At 38.0% G+C, this 21,727-nt stretch overlaps 1 protein-coding gene across 1 annotated transcript in view; it reads right to left on the bottom strand.

The window, feature by feature from the left end:
- Positions 1-21,526, bottom strand: part of COL9A1 (collagen type IX alpha 1 chain) — a 90,333-nt gene extending 68,807 nt beyond the window's left edge. The window contains exons 1-6 of the mRNA XM_036414902.2: positions 21,384-21,526; positions 20,812-20,888; positions 19,562-19,639; positions 19,292-19,424; positions 12,620-13,016; positions 617-700 (exon numbers count right to left, since the gene is read on the bottom strand). Of these exons, the coding sequence (XP_036270795.1) occupies positions 617-700; positions 12,620-13,016; positions 19,292-19,424; positions 19,562-19,639; positions 20,812-20,888; positions 21,384-21,397 (783 nt within the window). The 5' untranslated portion in view covers positions 21,398-21,526. The remainder of the gene's footprint in view (positions 1-616; positions 701-12,619; positions 13,017-19,291; positions 19,425-19,561; positions 19,640-20,811; positions 20,889-21,383) is intronic.
- Between the last annotated feature and the right edge of the window lie 201 nt (positions 21,527-21,727).

Genomic DNA, 21,727 nt, shown 5'->3' with positions numbered 1-21,727 from the left:
CAACTTACTTGCGCGGCGCACAGGCAGAGCCCTGACAGCAGCAGCCGCAGCCCCAGGGCCCCGTGGTCCCGCGCCGTCCAGGCCATGCCCACCTCCCTCTGCTGATGCCCGGGCCGAGGCTGCCTCCGCCACGCGCACCGAGTGGTGCAAAAAGCGCCCCCGGGTTAGTGGTTGCAAAGGTGCCTGGGCGGGCGGGCGGGGGAAGCGTACGTGCCTCCTGTTTATGAATGGCCCCGGAGAGGGTCCTGGGGATTGGAGGAGAGCTGGCGGCCCGGAGGACGGATAAAATGACAACAGTCCCCTTAACCCTTTCCCCAACCGCCCGTCCCACCGCCGCCCCTGGCTGTCCTCAGAGCCCCCTCGGGTGGCCTGCGCGCCTTGGTGGGCTGAGAGCAGACCTTCAGCTTTCTCGGGGGAGCGTTTTTGGAAGGGAGTAAGCGACCAAAGGTAGAATCAGGTGCCTTTTGGTGGTTTCTACCCTCCAGGCTGTGCTTCCTCAATAGCAATCCGGTGGGGACAGCAAAAGCCCAGAGTTGTTTGGAGAAAGAGTATGGGAGGCGGCAGGATGGAAAGAAATCGGCTGGATGGAAGGAGAAGACGGTCCAGGGGGACTCACCGTTATCCTGGCTGGCAGCTCGTGGCAAGTTTCTCTGCTGGGTCTAAGTGGGTCACAATGGATCAGCATCCACTGAAGTTCAAACTGGACAAAGATAGCAAGCAGACTGTCAATTCAGGTTTTTCTGGAGGACAGAAATGGTCTTTTAAGAGAGAGGTGGGTTGGTAAGGTTGGTCCAATTGCTAAGTGACTGGGGACCAACTTGAGCTGGTTGATCTCAGTGCACCAGGACTTTCATTGTTCCTTGAATATAAATTTCCCCTGGAAATGGGCTGGAATCCCAAGTCTCTCTGATCATTGGATGCAGATGTCTTTAGCTCTGCATTACTCCAGCAGAAAACTGGTTGCTGGGCACGGATTTTCTACTTCTGTCCTCACCACAACCCCCAAGAAGTCCATTCTATTAAAATGAGACAAGAGAGAACAAAGAAATGTCCTGGTCACAAGCCAGTAAGAGTTAGAGGCTGACTTGGAACCCAGGCCTACTGAACTCCACAGAGAACATATGTGCTAAGAGTTCATAGGGGAGGAGATGAAGGACTGGCAGCTAAAGAGGTGGCACCCAGGAATAAAGTCGAGGAAAGAAAATCTGATCCTGGAGGAAATATGCATGCTAGAGAAGACATTCTCCATGGAGTGGTCACAGCCTGAAATAAAAATGGGAAAGACCAGAAATGGTGGAAATGAGAGGGAAATCTAGGACTCAGGGGGAAAGCAAGATAATAAAAAAAAAAATAGATTTGATATAATTTTACTCATTGGTTGCAAAGATATAAAATTCTTAGCACTTGAAATCCAACTTCTTACATTTCAGCAGGTGCTGAGGGAGATAAAAGAGTGGAATAGAAAAGTTACAAGCCAAAGGAGGAGTGGCCAGATCTGAATCTGAGAGCTTCGGGAAAGCGGGCGGGGAGCCGACAACAAAACAAGACACACACAGATGTATTCCACAAGGAGCAGGCCACTATGTGCCTTGCTGGCCCCTCTTAAATTGAGAACGTTCATTGCTAGACATTTCAAATCAGACCCATATTTCTTGGTCAGTCGATTCTTCTGGCATTATATGGATATCTAGTTAAGGGTTCAGGTCCCAAATCTAAACATTATCTCTTTTTTTAGTCAAACAATGAATTGTACTCCATCCCACCTGCCAAACTGACTCTAGATCTGCTGGATCTAGAATTAAATTGGATACATTTTTTCCACTCTTATGGAATCATCCAGAGTTGAAATTACTGGATGGGAGGTCAAAATTGGACAGGATGAAGGATGACGTCTTTCCCTTCTGCACACAATGAATGGAAAGTTCGACAAATGAAGTTTTCCCTTATAAAAGGTTAAAATAAGACATTAAACTTTCACATTCCTGCATTGATGCCTCTTCTTATATGGTTTAAGTATCCTAGAGTCCTCTTTCTCCATTATTCTTGTTTCTCTCAACCTTACCATGCCTTTTCTCCAGAAAATGTGGACATCTGGAAAAATGAGTTTAAGTAGGATGAAAAGAAAGTGAGCCACTAAATCAAGACATATCTTAAGATGGAAATTCATCTGTGGATTGTGTGACAATTATCTGTTTCTTCATGGTTTGAACTATTTAGTATTATTATACTGACATTCTTCAAAAGAACTGCTTTGGAAAGACAAAATGTCTTGCAGGTAAGGAAATTACTTTCATCAAACACTATTTTTATTGGAATACTTTTGTTTGTTTGGAAGAGATTTTATTTTGTTTTGTTCTAAATTGCAGTGGGAATTTTAAAAGAGAAAGAATAGAACAATCTTTTCCTAAATGAATACTAATTACCTGGCAGGGCCTCAAGCAACTCTTTGAAGCAGATCACAACTGGGGTGAAGTGGAGCAGAGAGGTTAAATCATTTGCCACAGGTCACACAGCTACCCTGTTTCCCCGAAAATAAGACAGTGTCTTATATTAATTTTTTCTCCCAAAGTTGCGGTAGGTCTTATTTTTCAGGGGATGTCTTATCTTTCCATGCGCTAGGTCTTATTTTCGGAGGATGTCTTATTTTTGGGGAAACACGGTAGTAAAAGGCAGAGCTAGCATTCCAAATGTGCCTGACTTTAAAATGGGATTTCTCTACTACCCTACTCAGCCTCCCCAAATAATACAGAATGAATTATAATTTTATAAGGAGGTAACCAAGGCATATGATAGATGAATGTTTGTATTTATTAAAAATGAATAGAAAAGAATTATTTATAAATTAAAATTACGTAAACTAGTTTCCAATATCTGCTGGAAAACTTCAGAACTAGGCTAAGAAACTTTCATAAAAATTCAAACCTTTTCCTATTTGCATGTTTGTTACAGAAATATGTCCAGAAGCAAAATTTCTAGTGTTCTTCCAAAAACTGACAGCTATTTCTATATGCAGTTTCACATTAATGTATATAATGAAATATCATTTAGGGAAAATAATTATAATTTTTTCTCAGTGACCAAATATTACCAAAATAAGAAAATATATATTTCCACTCCCTACCTATCAAAATAAGAGAGACCATATATCATTTTATTCACTAAGTCCTTTGTGAATTGGAAATAACTCAGACTTAGAATGGAGAGTGTGTGTGCAATATTTTAATTCTCAATAATAATTTATACCTCAATCACCTTGAGAAGCTTTAATTATACTTATTGCAAATGCAAAATGACTCATTAAGCTGTTTTCTCAAAAAATGTAATTCTCTCTGGATAAATTGGCACACCTGTTTAAATATGTGAGATGGAATTGTGGCACAGGATAATGGGGGAGGGTGAAATGTAATTCATCTGTGAATACAGGCTGTGTTGTTCAGAGTGGGGCGTAGATCAGAAGTTTCTGAACACATCTGTGCATCCACATAAACACCACCTACGTACTAATAATCATCTCTGCAAAATCATTTTTTGGCATGCAATATGAATTCCAATTTGCATGTTAATTATTTTGAAGGAAGACTGGCAGAGTTCCTTGGTAAAAGTCACTTTCATTATACTTCTAAAATGCTGATTTCCTCCCATTTCTCATTTTCATACCTGGAATCATTCTTCTCTTTGAATGCACAATGACAAAATATATCTGACAAATATTTTAATTTAGTCCTTCAGGCAACATCTTTTAAGCCCCAATATAAGCCAGGCAAAAAGGAAACATTCCAGGGAAACCAGACATATTCTCCCCCATCCCCACAAAAAGTTTACAGTTTGTAAGATTTGACAAATCCAAGCAAAGAAATTTAAAAAGATGTTTGTGGTTGTTTTTTTGTTTTGTTTTGTTTTTAATGTGTTAAATAGAACATAAAATTCCCTAAAACAGTCCATCCTTCTCAACATAAAATACTTTGCCATGTCTCAGGGACTTGTGTGAGTGTAAGGTGCCTTACATATGCCCAGCGTGGCATTATCCAATTATTTTCTTGAGGAAACTAAGGTATAATTCCAGCCCCTAAGACAAAATAGTGTCCAACTGACAACTCATTAAAGCAAGTAATTCTGGCCCCAACTCTCTACTCCTTTAATAGGATGAGTGATTTCTACTTATTTTGCTAGGTTGTTGAGAAAAATTAATAAGATATTTAATTCCTTCAAAAGAACTAGACAAAAACTAATCGCAGACAACTATATTTTCCTCCTGAGAGAATTCCATTGACAGACTATGGAACTTCACTCAGTATCAATGAGAATGGCACAAAGCTTGGGTGGGTTCTTTTGCAAACTGAATTATGATTAAATTTCGCAAGTATAAAATACCTAAAAACTAGCTCTTCAAATATTCTTTTTAACCAGAAAGATGTTTCATTAAGCCTTAGTCTACTCAGTGGCAACATATATTTGAAAAAATAGTTGAATTCTTATACTTGATCTCATCCTTCTTTTCAGTTTATGTCAAAATGTTGGTTTCTACCATCCTAAGGGACCTCCTTCAAGTGAAGCTTCCTAGCTACTGAGCAGGAGGCTCTCAACTGCCTTGAAATGAGAAATTTCCCCAACTCTAGATACACTAGGCCATGCAGTTTCACACACAGAGCTAGGAATTGTAGTTAAATATGAGTAGGTGACAATCAACTGAATCATGCCAGAAGCAGAATGATGAAAGGAAAGAACAGATGATGTGAAGGTAGCAGACCTGGAATGTAGTAATTTATTCATTTTTTTGTCAACATATCTTTATGTAATACATTTGTGTACTTTGATATCAAAACTATGGAAGGCACAAAAATATTTAGTATATAGGCCAGTATCTAAGAAAAAAAAATGTTTTTGACAATAAATACTATTGCAATAAATATCAACAAGAGGATCACATGTCATATGTGAGTAGAGCCCAGAAACAATTGAGATTTTCATAAGCAAAGATGAGGAGGGTGACCAAGTTCTGAAGAGAGATGACACTAACAAGGTAGCAGGGTGGAAAGTGATGCAGAAAAGAAATCAAATTTGCTGTTGCAAAGAGTAGACAGATTTTTGCCCCTTGAATTCTAAGCTAAGGAATTTTAACATTGTTGGGTAGCTGCTTATTGGATGTCTATTAAAATATGTTTGCCACAGAGATAGGGATGGGGAAAAGGCGGCCTAATTGAAAAGGGCATTTCGAGGAGATTCAGGCGGTAATAAGTGCCTGATCCTTTGAGGCAGAAGAAGGCTGCTCTAGTACAGCATTAAGAAGTGTTACCCTCTGAACTATGAGGAGGCATTCTGAGTTATTTGCCCACTTAAAAACAACAACACAAACACCCTCCTTCATGCCACATCCCTCTTCAGCTGCCATCTTTTTCTGTTCCTCTTCCTATAAAATATAAAAGAGTTGTCTATATCCATTGACTCCAATGCCTTTCCCTTTCATTCTCTCTTGAATTCTTTCCAACTCAGCTTTTCCTCCCATTACTCTAATTGGTCTTTTCTCAGATTTACCCTCATTGGTTTCTAAATCCAATGATCCACTCTTAGTCCTCATCTTACTTGATCCATGTACAACATTTGAGTGTGTTGACCATTCCATCCTCCTTGAAATACTATTTTCCCTTGATTTTCAGGGAACTATAATTTGCTAGTTCTCTCCTATCTCAGAGGCTACTTTTCTTAGTCTCTGGATGAATCTTCCTCATCTCAGCAACTTCTATATGTTGGCTGTTTCAGAGTTCAATGCAAGACTTCTCTATCTCTCAGTAATTTAATCTTGTTCCATAGCTTTTAATACCATATGCATGTTGACAAGTCCCAGAGTTCTATTCCCAGCAGGACCTGGCGCTTGAACTCCAGAAGAACTTATCAAACTGCCTGCTCAGTATCCTCACTTAGATGTCTAAAATTATGATCAACTTAGATGTTCCAAACTAACTCCTAATATTCTCATTGATGCCAGCTGTCACCACAGCCTTTCCCATCTCAGTAAATGACAACTCAGTATTTGTAATGAGTCATGCCAAAAATATTGATGTCATCCTTGATTCTGCTCTCTTATACTTCAAATCCTGTTTCTTTACCCTCAAAATATATCAGCATCTGCCCATTGTATACCACATCTACCACATCCACCCTCTTCTCTTAAGGATCCCTTAAATGTTCTGTACTTCTCTCCCCCTACAGTATATTTAGTCAAACAGCAACCAAAAAGATGCTTTTTATAAATGATAACATACTGATTATCTATCCAAAACCATCTGGTAGCTTCCCATCTTACACAGAAGGAGATCCAAAATACTAACACAATATTCCCATCCTTACTCTATCTTGTTACCTCATTGCCTACTTCTCTCAGTCTCATTGTAGCCACACTGGTCTCCATGCTGTCCTCAAACACAACAGATGGCTCAAACACCAGTTTCTTTTCACTCTATGTTCCCTACTTCTTTAATTCTCCTTTTTGAGATATTCACATGCTAATCCCCTTAACTCTTTCAGGTTTCTCCTAAAAAAAAAAATGTTTTTCTCAATATGGCCCTCTCTCCAGGCACAACAATTTCCTGCTTCATTTTTCTCCATAGCATTTGTGACCACCTGGCATACTATACATTTACTCACTTATTCATTTGTGTCCTTCTCTTCTCCCCAGAATGAATGTAAGCTCCATTTGAGCTTTAATTTCTGTATATAACTTAGCAGATATTTAATAAATAGTTGTTTAGTGTTAATAAATGAATGCATAGCAGTGGATAAGCAATATAGTGAAAAAAGAATTAATAGTATTTTTCCTCCGATTTGATTAAGAGTTGGGGCAAGCCCTCTCCCCTGCCTAGGTTTCAATTTCTCACCTATAAACTGAGAGATTTGGATTAGACACACTCAGTTTCCTCCAGCTGTGAGAGCCCAAGACTCTATTGACACCAACATATTGTAACCAAAACCACTAACCATGCAGAAATCAACATGAAGAAAAGAAAAACCACCACTGATTTAACTTCTTGCCTTCTAGCCACCCAATCTACATAACAAAGATTTTTTTATGCCCTTAGTCCACACACATTTTAATAGAAATAGAAAAATGAACAGCACTGATTTTTTTTTTTTTTAATTGCAACAGTATGGGCACAGCTAAGGTCAATAAAAATTTTTACTTTTTCAATTTTCCATTAAAAACAAGCTTCACCATCATTTCCTTTTTATTCTAGTTATCTTAGTCCTTTCCCCCAATAAGGCTTCTCCTATGTTGGCATCTCTTTTACTGTGTGTTCTTCCCCTTTCATTGCCACCTAGTGGAAAATCCAGCTGATGTTGTTAATGTGGTCTACAATCCAGCAGGCTAGGTTTTATCTCCAAAAAAATTGTTTTGACAGCATTCAAATCAAGTCTCATCAAAGTGTTTTAAAAAGTATTTTCTATGAATATGGTTCAACTAACATTGCCATTTCTTTTGTATTTTATTTATTACTTCCAAGTGAAAGCATATTTGTAAAAGGCGTACTTGTCAAAAACAATTTCATAAGCCAACTTTATAGTTTGGATGCTATGCATAGTAGGTATTATGCATTTCCTAAATCACTAATAACTTCCCTACAATGTTTCTTAAATACCAGAAACAATATTAATCACAACTTCAGAGCTGATTTTTCCATATTATCATCTATGACACTTGCCCTGTTTTTACATTTGGAGGTTAGTATGATTTAATTCTGTGGAGTAGAGAAAAGGACAGATAGCTCCTCCATCAACAGTTTTTGGGTAGGTTTTTCTATTTTATTCTTTCTATTTACTTTCACATTTTCTCTTAATTTAACAAAAACAACAGAGTGACACATTTGAAATATACTTTTAAAAGCTCTTATCTGTCTGATTAATCCTGTTCCACGTTATTTTATTTGGAATATACACAAGATTTGTAATGCCACATAAACTTTTATCCTCCCTCATACCAGCCCAAAACCCCCAGTGTACATCCCTGAAAAGGAAAAAAGGCTAACTTTGTTTTCTAATAGAGCTGTGCCAAATAACTCTCCCAGGCAATCATGCTGACAACAAACAATAAAGAACCTGTCATAAAGTAACATGTTTTTTATGATATGCTGCCAGGAAACTGAGCTTAGCAGTGGGATAAATGGCACCATCCTAAAATATGTGCACAACGGAGAATAGGAAATATGGGATTTATTGCTTTAAAATAAAACTAACAATGTCTTACAGCAGTACATTGGGAAAAAATATAAAATGCTCTGAAGCCACTAAATAACCATAGGATGAGAAGGTGTTTGAGTTGTAGACCGCATGAGCAGCTGTATTGCAAGCCTTAGGAAAACCTCCTAAAATTGGTTTCTTTTTCCAATTTAAAAATGGAAAAGAGACAATAGACAGGGGAAAGTCACAAACAAGTGCAATATAAATGAGCCTTTTAGCATTGATGCTCCGTCAAATGTTGTTTTCAATTGCCTTTTTTATTAAGCAGTTCCTAGGGCTACCTCTTGACATCTGTAATTGCCTATAGAAGGGACATTAGCTTTTGTTTTACTCACTAAACAAAAGCAACCATTGGTTCTGGGAAAGAAAAAAAAAGTATTCAACTAATGCAATGTCAAAGATTAGAATGAATCCAATTTCATGAAAGAAATTTGAAAAATACACTGTTCATTGTTGTTTTCATGCTATTGGCACATTTCATTTTAATTTAAAATTTCTCACATAGTGATACTGAATATTTGCTGTCTGCAAATTGAGAAAAGGGTGCCCTATCAACGTACTTCTTCTACCTCCCAGAATAGATGGATACCAATATTCATCACTCTCTAAGTCTTCTAAGGGACATGGAGTCACTTAATCTCAGTAATTGTCAGCAACTTCAGTTTCAGCCAGTTGGTGATATCATAGGACATAAAATAAAAGAAGACAAAGGGCCAAAACCAGTTTGGCTCAGTGACTAGAGCGTTGGCCTGCGAACTGAAAGGTCCCAGGTTCGATTCCTGTCAAGGGTATATACCTTGGTTGCGTGTGCAAGAGGCAGCTGATCAATGATTCTCTCTCATCGATGTTTCTAACTCTCTATCCCTCTCTATTCCTCTCTGTAAAAGATATATTATATATATATATATATATATATATATATATATATATATATATATATTTTTTTTTTTTTTTTTTTTTTTTTTTTTTAAAGAGTGGGCAAAGGGACAACTTGTGGGAACTTTGTCTGGGAACTTGTATGGGTATTTGACCATTCTTAGTCTGGAAAAGTGAGGAGCAGTTTAGAAAAATAATAAAGTTTAAAAAGGAAAGACTTGGTAAACATGAGAATTCACAAATGAGGGTGCCTTTGCCTAGAATATTAGACCTTATCTTCATCTGGGTAACTTTTATTCATTCCCATCATCTCCTTTAGGAAACATCCTTGAATTCCACCCTCAGGCCTCCCTGCCCTAATCTGAGTGAGGAGTTTTTCCCATGTGCTTCCATTCACTGTCATGGTCCTTATTGTGTTATATTGTCACTAGAGGCCTGGTGCATGAAATTTGTGCATGTGAGGGGGGGTATCCCTCAGCCCTGCCTGCACCCTCTCCAATCCAGGACCTCTCAGGGGATGTCCTACAGTCAGACATCCCTCTCACAATCTGGGACTGCTGGCTCCTAACCACTCAACTACCTGCCTGCCTGATCGCCCCTAACTTCTCTGCCTACCTGCCTAATTGCCCCAACTGCCCTGCCTTGCCTGCCTGGTCTCCCCCAACTGCCCTCCCCTGCTGGCTTGAGCACCCCTAACTGCTTCTGCCTTGGCCCCCACCACTGTGGCTTTGTCTGGAAGGATGTCCTGATACTGGGAGATATCTGGAAGACATCCAGTCTAATTAGCATATTACCCTTTTATTAGCATAGATTGTTTACCATCTCAACCCCTCACCCTCTATAGACTGAAAAATATAAAAGCTGCAATTAACTTTGTATACCCAGTATTTAAGCACATGGTGACATTCACATTCGTTAAGTAAATAAACAAGTAGGATTAATGTCTGAGGACATGTTCCTTCTTTTTATAAAATAAATAAATAAATAAATAAATAAATAAATAAATAATTTGTTTGTCCTGCAAAGTAAATTCGGGAAAATCTATGCAAATCACAAATGTCTTCCAAAATAAAAATGATGAGTTTTATAAGGAAGGATATATGGTTGCACACATTTTTGTTTTTTATCAGAGGAAAGTTAGTTGCCATAGCAGAAAATAATGTAGATTAGAAATTTTATGCCTAACCCTGTTTCTTGAAAGCTCAGAAACTGCTTGAGATTACTTCTTCAACTGAGAAATGGAGATAATCCTACCTGAGCTTGTCAACTTATAAAAGTATTGCAAGGATCAAATAAGTTAATGGGAATGAAAGAATTTTAAAAACATTACATTGGTATATTAAGGGTAATAAAATGTTTTTTAAAGCATAAATGGGCTATTCTTACATAGAGATTTCTTCTTTTTCTTATTCAGAGTGTGAGTTAAGGAATGCATTTTGGTGACTACTTTGAATTTGTCATTGTCACTAAGTCCTTGGATATAACTAAAAATTTTTTGGCCTATATCCTTGATCTATTTTAGTTTTTGTCACTACCATTACCACCACTATGTCATCAAATATGAAATTTTTCATATCTTATTATACTAAGTCTCTTGTGTTTCCTTGTGGGAGAGTCAGAAGTCAGTACAAAAGAAAAAATTGTTCAAGTCTGTTTCAAGTACTTTTAACATTGGCTACACTGTACTGACTGACAAACTCTTTGGTGAACCAGCAGCAAAATGTAACAGCAGCTCCCAGGCTCTCTGCTGCATTCCTGCTCTAGTCAAAATAAAGTAGAAGATAACTGGTCCTAACTGGTCTCCATGGTGATGTGAGACCAGACTTGTCAGAAAACTTAGAATCAGCTTTAACATTATAGGCAATACTGTAATGTAATGAAATAATATTGTGGCTTGACTGTTCCGGCAACCAGATAATTTAATAGCATTCTAGCATCAGGATTCAGAATCATAATTACTTGTACTGTTTTCAAGGCTAATGAATCAAGAAATCACTTTTACAAGTACTTGATCAATATACAACACAGTGAGGGGGTAACGTTAGGTCTTTTCCTCCTCATCCCTGATATTGCAGGAGTTCAGTGTTGTCTGAAAACCACTCCAGTGCCATTGCAAAGATTAGACTGCCTAGAATTCAAAATGGCACCACAGTGGTCCCATGGGCTTTCTGACCCAGCACACTTGAGATGTGATAACTCAGTTGATTGAAGAAATACTTTCTCAAGTGTCTACAAGCCAGAGCAGTGATGTGGCAGTTTCAAATTGTTTCCTGCCCATCACAGAATATAGAAATTTCACACTACCTTTCACATAAATCACAATTCTTCCCTTGGAAATAAGTTATTCGAACTATTCTATAACTGAGATGTCTGATAACCTTTCCCCCTTTGGAGAAGGGCAGAGAAACAATTCAAAATTGTTGTGTCACCACTGCTACATTTCATGACATGAGTTAGGTAACTAGAATTTAATAGCTCAGAGAGAGAGAGAGAGAGAGAGAGAGAGAGAGAGAGAGAGATTGGCATCAATAATTTATTGATTCATAAATTCTTTAGTTTCCCCCAAAGAGCACTTGTCCATATATGTGTGTGAATATATATATATATATATTCTTGTCATACTTCTATAAAATATTTTAAACAATTATTCAGTGAGAATTTTACAATTCAAAATGACAGAATTATATGGTACTGTTGTCACAATTATGTGTCATTATATTATTCCTTACCTTTATATCGATGGATCTCTATGATATAATTATGAACAGAGCTTTAAAATTCTTTCCTTTTATAATACTCCATGCAAGACCTACTTCTGAATAAATAATTATTTTGTCCTCTATACAATTTTCATTCTTGCTTAGCAGACACCATATGGCTTCCTAACCACATCTACATTCTGCAGTTAGTCTCCCTCACCCACCCCCCCCCTCACACACACACACACACATTTTCTCAAATGCATTTCATTCAAACCAACCACATTTCAGATCTTTGAATCTACTGATTCTCTGCTTCTTTTTCCTTTAATGCTCTTCTAAGCTAGAATGCACTTTCTCTTCTTTTGCCAATTCAAACCTTTCCATTTCAAGGTTCATTGCTTTCAAGAAGCTTGGAATTCTTGACTAACTGAATCCATCATTCATCTTAACCTTACTTTGAATCTTTGCATTAATTATTTATACACAATATGTACCACATGAGTATTGGTTTAAGTCTCCTCCAAAGGATTCTGGGTACTCCAGGTGGACATATAGCAACTTCCAAGTAGACTTTAAGCTCCTAAGACCAGGAGCCATCTACTTAAATTCCTCTGAATCCCCATTCTATCTGGTACATGCTATACTAAAAGTAGTACGGAGGGCTTTTCTAAGAAGTGCTTGAGTGATTAAAAAAAGATGAATAACTGTTCATTGTTTAAGACATGTAGATGATTACTAAAGATCTCACAGGTATTCATTTTTAGCAATCTGGCTTTGATTTAATCTACCATAGTGTGTGATTTTATACTTACCGGCACAGAAACTTGAGGATTATCTACAAGTTTTCCCAGCACAGCAAAGCCATCGACATTGATTTGGCCTCTTGGCTTTATGGGCAAGGATTCAATCCTTTTGCAGTCAACAAAAAGAGTAGCACTGCTCCTTTCCACACCAATCATAACCTTATGCCACTGGGAGTCAAACAAGGAGGGCAAGTTTGAAAAGGCTGCAGACTGGAGACTTCCATCCAGGCCCTTGTATGAAAATGCAACAGATTTTGTTTGGCCATTAATCTTCACGCCAACTTGCTCCTTCCCTGAGGAGTCCTGAATCTGCCAAATGCTCCAGTGCTTTTCAAGTGTGCTTCCAGTCATCCGAAAAGTAGTTAAAAAGGAGTATTCTTCAGGCAGTCCACCGGGATATAAATGCCTGAGCAAATTTTAAAACAGTAAACATAAATCTTGTTTTCTGTACCCATGCATATTACCATCTTCTCTTATGCTATTTTAGATTCTAGCTCTACAGAAAAGCTACAGTGTGAAAAACGATGCGCTATTTGTTCTTTCATGACTGTCCATAAAGGCCTTCACAGAAGTTCAATTATTCATGTACATTTATGCTCCATCCTAAAATACACATTAAAAAAAAAAGCCCTCCCTCAAAGCTAAAGAGAGTTCCCAATGCCACACAATCCCAACAATATTACTATTTATGCTGCCTAAAGAGCTACTGTTCAGCAATTCATCTCAGCCAAGAGTTCTTACAAAGTTCTTGGCACCATTTCTCCTACGTCTGAAAGAAGAGATCATTTAGAATCCAAATCCGCTCCACTAGTTTATGAGACCACTTAATTAAAGCAGCTTTTATTTAATTATTATTTTATTTTAACATAACATGTTAGGATTATTTGCTATTTCCATAATTGCTTGGGTCTTTCCCTCCATGATTATATCCTCCACCCATATAAGCATTCTGCGAATCGATAATTGTTTAGACTTGAGTAATTCTTTCACACTGAGCCTGTTTTCCATTTTTAGGGAGTTACGAAGTGTGTGATGTTAAGTTAGCAGCTATTGTTTGTCACTAGATGTGTGACAAGGGAAAAGTGACCAGTTCTTAATCCTCTGCTCCAACCTAGCTGTTCCTCCATCTGACAATCGAATCTGTATCATTGGTTTATGATATTTTTTTAAAATATATTTTATTGATTTTTTACAGAGAGGAAGGGAGAGAGATAGAGAGCTAGAAACATCGATGAGATGAGAGAGAAACATCGACCAGCTGCCTCTTGCACACCCCTACTGGGGACGTGCCCACAACCAAGGTACATGCCCTTGACAGGAATCGAACCTGGGACCTTTCAGTCCGCAAACCGACACTCTACCACTGAGCCAAACCGGTTTCGGCTGTATCATTGCTTTAAATGGCAGCCTAAGACTATCAGTGGCCCTCAGGCATCTCCAGTCTGTGCAGGAACTGTGATCTGTGGCTGCAACAACTACCTTCTGTTGAACCAAACTTGCTAGTACACAGGACCAAAATTTTAAGAAAATCAAGACATATTAAATGTAAACTTCACCTTCAAGGGCTTGAAGGGTTTTTATCCTCCTACCTTCCTCCTCCTAAGTTTAGAAATATTCCTAAGTAAGGAAGAAATGCTAGGAAAAGTAGATGCCAATGAATTGTTCTAACTAAATAATAAAAGTTGACATTTCTGAGAACAGTTACAGACCAAGACCCAAAGTCCCACAGAATCTCTCTTCAGGTCAAACTCCTGGTGTATAGCCCCCTTCTTGTGAGGAGTAAAAATAGAAAAGCAAAAATAAATACCTCAGTGGATGCTGACTTAATGTGCTGCAAACTAAAATTCTTAACACATGAATTTATTGTACTGGCATATGTGTTATTGCCACTTACATCCAAACATATTGTTGGGGTCAGTAATTTCTAAAAAAATTCCTCTGTTCTAAGCATGTTTAGCAATACGTAAAACTACTCAACTTGCTAAGATTTTTCTGCCTTTGCTTTTACTCTATAAAACTTTGTCATCCTTATAATAGCAATAAACAAATACATAACTCTTAATCGCAAACAGTTTTTGCAAGCCTTCAATAATATGGGTCAACTATGTCAACAAATTTCATTGCTTTGTTAGTTTTATAAAAATGTGAAACTTTTCATCTGAATACTCTTTTATCATCCAAGGACTTCTTTTAGATATTATTTTCTAAAATGACTGCCTCTTATTTATAATATTGGGTGAATGTTTTTGTCAGTACGCATTCTTAAATGATTACTAGTGATATATACTCTGACTTCAATTTGGAGCTGGAAGATAACTTTTAAAAGTTTTATTCAGCCTTAGCCAGTTTGGCTCAGTGGATAAAGCATCAGCCCACAGACTGAAGGGTCCCAGGTTCAATTCTGCTCAAGGACACTTACTTCGTACCTCAGTTGCAGGCTCCATCCCAGCCCTGGGCCCTGCAGGAGGCAACCAATTGATGTGTCTCTTCTATGTCTCTCCTCTACCCTTTCACTCTCTTTAAAAATCAATGGGAAAATATCCTCAGATGAGGATTAACAAAATAATTTTTTAAAAGATTTACCCAATGGTGAAATTTGACTAGTATCCATTTAAGTTACAAATAGGTTATTTAATATTATTTTCACTTAATAATCTGGATATAATTAGATGCTTAAAGAATTGTTTTTTCTTTTTTGTCCAAGACAGTTATTGTTGAGGTCTGAGGTTTTTATAGAAGATAAATTCTAATGCTTTGTCCTCTTCTCTTCCTTAAAGAACTCTTCGTATAGGCTTTTTAAAACTGTTACCTATTTATGTGTTTACACATGTACTGAGCGAGGATGTAGATTTCATCAGTCCCAGAAGAAAAAAAAAGCATTTGATTTAAATTTAGAAGTCATGATAACTTGCTTGAGCAACTCTTTTGCAAAGACATGAGGATAAGTAAGGGATCCCTCCCAAATTGTGCTTCACCCAATCTTTCCTGCTACGTGAGCAAAGAGATTGTGTTGAAAATAGAATAAGGCATGATGTCCCCATTTACTTCTAACTTGGTTATGTAATATCAAAAACTTTTTAAAAATGGAGTCATGGTGAGGTTGCTAGAAGAACAATTCATTTATAGACATATTACTAAACAAATGATATTTATCTATCTTTCTTTATGTCCAGGAAGATTATATACATATATAGACATATATAATTTGTGTGTGCTTATATATATATACAAACCTAATCAAAATTATAATGTTATTAATAGTTTATACTAGGCTAAAATAGCATGTCAATATGATAAGAAAAAAATTTTTTTCTGTCTCAAATTAATAAATATATATGTATTTGTATAGACCTAAGACCATTTTAGAAGTCCTCACTAATTTATAGAACAGTCAGTCCCACTGTCTTTTTTTAAATACCTCAGATTCTGTTCTTGCAAATACACTATGCACATGGATAAGTAAACTTGACAGCATACATAATTTAAGAGAAACTGGGCCTATACATCATTTATTTCAATCTGCACAGAGTATCTTAAAAGGAGAACCGTAAGGATTTGAATAAAAGATAAGAAGTCTTAGACCTTGAAACATTTGTTTATGACCTTAACCCAAGGAAAAGGTATGAATTGTATTTGTTAAGGCATGTTTGTAAGTATGAGTTGAGAATGAAAAACTATGGTGCCCAAAATAAAGAATGCAAAAAGAAAAATATTGTCTCATGATCTTTCAAAATAAAATTGAAAAGAAAAGTAAGAGTAATCTATGTCTCTATCTCGTTCATCCCAAATGCCATAGTCATCTTCCCACTACTAAGTTTCTATTTTGCTCATTCAGAGTCTATATTTTCCATAGAAATTTTCTTTACATCAAGGCAGCCTAACCCCTCCATGATCTGAGAGCAATTCCAGCCTGTCTTGCCACCTGGTTTTTAATGATTAGGACTTAGAGGGCAGCTTGAAAAGAAAGAATTCACTAAGGAGAAAAGACTCCCACCTGCATACAGTCTCTCATTCTAGTGCTCTCCACCACTTATGGCAACTACCACTCTGTACCAGGCTCTACTCAAGCCCTCTCCATTGATTTACATTTGCCCCTCACTGGAGCTCTATCAGTTATTATTACCCCTAATTTCAGTCTAAGGGCACTGAAGCTAAGTGTATTTAAGTAGCTTGCCCAAGAGTGGACTTTATTACCTATTTGGGACTACATCTATCTTAGGCCTTTGGCTCTCCTCCTTCTCTTTGGATTTCTTTCTCCTACTTCCTTCTTCATCCTTTTTTTTTTTTATGTCCTTTCTTTTTTTCAACTTAATAAGCCTTGCCAGTAAAGCAAGAGTTTTTAGTATTTGTGGGGATACAGAGAGTCACAGAGATAGAGAATATGGGACATTGACTATGACCTGTTATAATGTATTTGGAGTAATTTTAGGCCCTTAAAACAAAAAAGGTGCACAGGAGGTAGGCGATCTATGTACCCTTCAGTCTCTGAATTCAAAGTCAGTGATACTCCAGACTGCACCTTAGATTGTAGAAGAGAAAATTAACTCAGCAAACTGGAGTTTTTGTCATGTTTTGCTATTTTATTAAAGAAATTAAAATATGAACATTTTTTAAAAAATCATTTAGGAAGACAACCACCAGGTCTGTGCATGAAAAGAAAATATAAGAGAAAAATCTTGCCGAAACCGGTTTGGCTCAGTGGTTGAGCGTCAGTCTGTAGACTGAAAGGTCCCAGGTTCGATTCCAGTCAAGGGCATGTATCTTGGTTGCAGGCACATCCCCGGTAGGGAGTGTGCAAGAGACAGCTGGTTGATGTTACTCTCTCATCGACGTTTCTAGCTCTCTATCTCTCTCCCTTCTTCTCTGTAAAAAATCAATAAAATATATATTTTTTTGAAAAGAGAAAAATCTTAATTGCTGTTACTATGCCTTTAATTGTTCCAAATGTGAATGGTTTTTCCGGGGTCGGTATCGAATCGTGGCTAGAAGCACAGCCTCCGGAGCCATTCTACCTGTGTTTTCAGTCTTTCCAGCACCTCCCAACCCTGTGACCTTATGCAAGTAACTTAAACTCTCTAACTTCAGTTTCCTCCTCTATAAAATATGGATAATAATGTCTCACCACAGAGGTGTGATGAAGATGAGGTTTAATGTTAATTGGGAATTTTATCAAAAGTATATATACAGCAAATTTTTCATTATCTTAAACATTTAGAGTTTCTATACTATTCTTTACTGTTCTAATTAATCATTATTTACCTTTACACCATAATTTCTATCAAAGCCTTAAATTGCTTGTTCATCTACCAAAGAAACCTTTTTTTTTCAGTGTAGTAAGATGCAATCATAATAGTCACATATAAGGTACTAGGTGACATCAAACTGAAAGCTCATTTATAACAATGGGATGACTCAATACTTACACATACACAAAAGCATCTCAGTAATTTGTTGTTTGAAGGATAAAAAGAGTGAGAAAGAGATAAATGAAGTGTGGGGTGTGTTATTATTATTATCACTACCATTGTTCCAGTTATCATTGCTTTAGTTTTGATTTTTTTAAATTGATTTTCAGAGAGAGAGAGAAACATTGATTTGTTGTTCTACTTATTTATGCATTCATTGGTTCATTCTTGTATGTCCCCTGGCCAGGGATTGAACCCACAACATTGGTGTATCAGAATTATGCTCTAACCAACTGAGCTACTCCTCCGGGGCCTTAGTTTTACTTTGGTTCCTGCCAGGAGCCAAGCACTGCATGTGTGTTTCCATTTCAGCACCAGGACATTTGAACAGCACCATTGTGAGTCCTCTTACCACCCAGTGGCTCCTAGTTAAATTTATGCTTAACCTCTGGCACTTCTCACAGAGACTTCTTTCAGTGAAAACCAGACAAATTATAGAAAAACAGTTGCATTGAGTAATAAGAACTTGTCCTGAATCAACGTATAATAAATGGTCTCAATGATCCACTCCACCCCCAACCCTCATCCCTGGAATGGGAAATTACATACTGAAAACATGAAAGGCATTCATATATTCAGGCACTGAAAATAGATAAGTAAAATAATTCCTTCATATTTAAATAAAATCATAATTCAAGAAACATTGAGCAAGAAATTTCTCTAACATTAGCTAGCTTTTTATTTTAAAAAATGCATTTGAGGGCCTTAGCTGGTTTGGCTTGGTGGATAGAGCATCGGTCTGCAGACTGAAAGGTCCCAGGTTCAATTCCAGTCAAGGGCACATGCCTGAGTTGCAGGCTCGATCCCCAGTAGGGGGCCTTTAGGAGGCAGCGATCAGTGATTCTCTCTCATGGTTGATGTTTCTTTATTTTTTAAAATATATTTTATTGATTTTTTTTTTTTTTTTTTTTTTTACAGAGAGGAAGGGAGATAGTTAGAAACATCGATGAGAGAGAAATATGGATCAGCTGCCTCTTGCACACCCCCTACTGGGGATGTGCCCACAACCAAGGTACATGTCCTTGACCAGAATCCAATTTGGGACCTTTCAGTCTGCAGGCTGACACACTATCCACTGAGCCAAACCGGTTTCGGCTGATGGTTGATGTTTCTATCTCTCTCTCCCTCTCCCTTTCTCTCTGAAATCAATAAAAATGTATTTTTTTTAATTACATTGGAGGCAGATGATTAGACTAATTTTTTTTATTATTATTACCTGGTTGGAATCCTGAAGTCTACATTATTTCCCAATTTGTAAGCCACTTGTAATGCAGTTGATCCCACTATCCTTTGTATAGCTCTTCTAGATGCTGCTTTATCTACCTGGAACTGAGAAATCAAGTCAAACCCTATAAAAAGGAAACAAAAAATGAAAAGTCCACATTGAGATTGGTTTTGTTCCTTTCCACAGCCTACCGAAATAAAATAATATTGTAGATAGGTTTACAGAAGGCATGCATTTTCAATATGATACATTGCTACTCACCTGGTAAATCATCTTGGCCAATTCTGACTTTTGGACAGAGCTCATTTTCACCATTAGGAACTGAATTGATAGGAAACCCTGCAAAAGAGATCACATGTCATCTTACCTCACCTCTTACTGGGATCGTGGGGAATGTGTCAATAATAATAAGAGCTGAACAATTATTTAAAACACTACATTATACTAAGCAGCTTGCTTGTAAGTCTATTTGGCTTTCACACTATGACTGTCATTATAACTCATTCATTTTGATTCATCCTGGAAGGGAAGCAAGGCACAAAGGTGCTTTAATAATTTGTGCTGGGAAAAGGTTCCTTTGAAGGAAATTGGGAATGTTCCTTTTGGAACTGGAGCTGCACAACGTTCTGAATGGCTCAGTGTCAGACGGAGAGGCTTGTTTGGAAAACTTTTGGTGGCTTGGGCTAGGAAATATTCCTTAAACACCACACATTTTAGAATTCCCAAGAGAATCCAGAGCCGGCCTTGAGCCAGCTCAGTGAGAGTTCTGGATAGGGCAGTTCTGAGGAATCTTTGTCAAACAGAGGAGGCATTTGGTGGAGTTTCTAGTTTCTAATCCTAAATAAAATATAAAGAGCACATTTAATTTCAGAAGCTCATTCTAAGAGATCAAATAAGGGTCCCAACTAGACTGTTGCTAGTATCCTAAAATGAGAAAGAGTAGTAAGAAGAACATGAAAAGGATTAAATGCAACATTTGATGGGGATTCCTAAAATGAAACTGGGTGCTCCTTACTCAGGTGGAAGGTTGTGGCGAAGGAGTGTTTTTTGCTACCTATTATAACTATGCAACCCTTGTGCCCTGCGGAGACTCACCTGGTGGTAGAAACGTCCTGCACTCCAGAAAAAGCATCTTACAGCTGCAAAGCTTTGGCCCAGGCATCCCAGTACATCAAACAAATCCCCCTGTGACTCCAGCTTAATGGCTTCTATACATCTATTCATCCATCCATCCATCCATCCATTCAGCCAGCCAGCCAGCTACCTAGCCATCTGAACAAACTGGCTTTCCTGTCAACTTTGATCACAGCCATGACTTCTGCTTTATGCCCAGCATTTACCACAGAAAACCATAGAGCACCCATTCTTATAAGTCGACCAGGGCCAGAGCAGAATTGGAGAGAGGGTACGAGGGACCAAGGGTGCCTCACTCAGTCCTCACTGAGCCACCGCCCTGCCTGATCCCTCCCGTAACAAGTGATATTTCAAAATCTAGAAACCGTGGCCCTTACTTGGGCGACGCTTGACAGCAGTAGCAGACACACAGGGTTCCAGGAAACTGCATACAAAGAAGAAAACTGAAATTTTCCTGAAAAGGAGAAAAGAAAATGACTCATACAGAAGTCCCTCCAGCTGGGGACTACTTTAGTATGTTTAAGCATGGTAAAAAACCTAATTAATGTAGGCGATCGAATCGCATATAGTTTCTTGGTTTTTTGTTTTTGTTTTTTTTACTTTGGAGTCTTATTGAGAAATTTAATGAATCCTCCTACTCCCAGTCATTGTTGTTTTTTCTACCTCACTGTCTTCCATTTCTACCTACCTCCCTGTTATATATTTCCTTGTCTCTGTCTTCTTTCATCTTTGTTTTTCTGCCTCTTTATTTTGGTGGCTGTCTTTCCCTCGTTCTCTGTCTCTCTCTTCTGTCTCCTATGTTTGCTTTTTTCTTTTTCTTTTGTCTCATCTGTCTCTCTCTATTTCTGTCTCTGTTCCTATCTCTCTCCTCTCATCTCTCCCTTCACCTCCCCTCATCTTGTCACCCCTGCCCATCTCCCCACCACTCTTTCCAGTGTCAAGGTCTTACCAGAAGGTCTTCATTTTCCCAATTGGTTTTCTGTTGTTGCCAATCGTCCCAATGAAGCAGGGATTGTTGGGGAGTTAGTACTCCCCAAAGACCGCTTCACTGTCACCCCAGGACTGTGCAGTTCTGGACCCAGCCTTGGTTCCTCCTGCCCCAGTCAGGGCTACAAGCAAAAGAGTGGACCAGAGCCATCTGGTGACACTTTAAGCCAACGGAGAAGGAAGGGGTGGGGAAAGGTGCGGGAGATGGCCCCAAAGCTAATAAGGATACACTGAAGGAGGGATTAGCAAGGGGAAATTTGCTGAAAAGAAAAAAAAAAAAACCCCACACACATTTCAGGATGTGGA

Source organism: Pipistrellus kuhlii, unplaced genomic scaffold (genome assembly GCF_014108245.1).
Source record: "Pipistrellus kuhlii isolate mPipKuh1 unplaced genomic scaffold, mPipKuh1.p scaffold_m20_p_5, whole genome shotgun sequence".
NCBI classification, from domain to species: domain Eukaryota; kingdom Metazoa; phylum Chordata; class Mammalia; order Chiroptera; family Vespertilionidae; genus Pipistrellus; species Pipistrellus kuhlii.
Note: the sequence above shows the minus strand (reverse complement) of the source record. Positions and strands in the feature narration are given on the sequence as shown.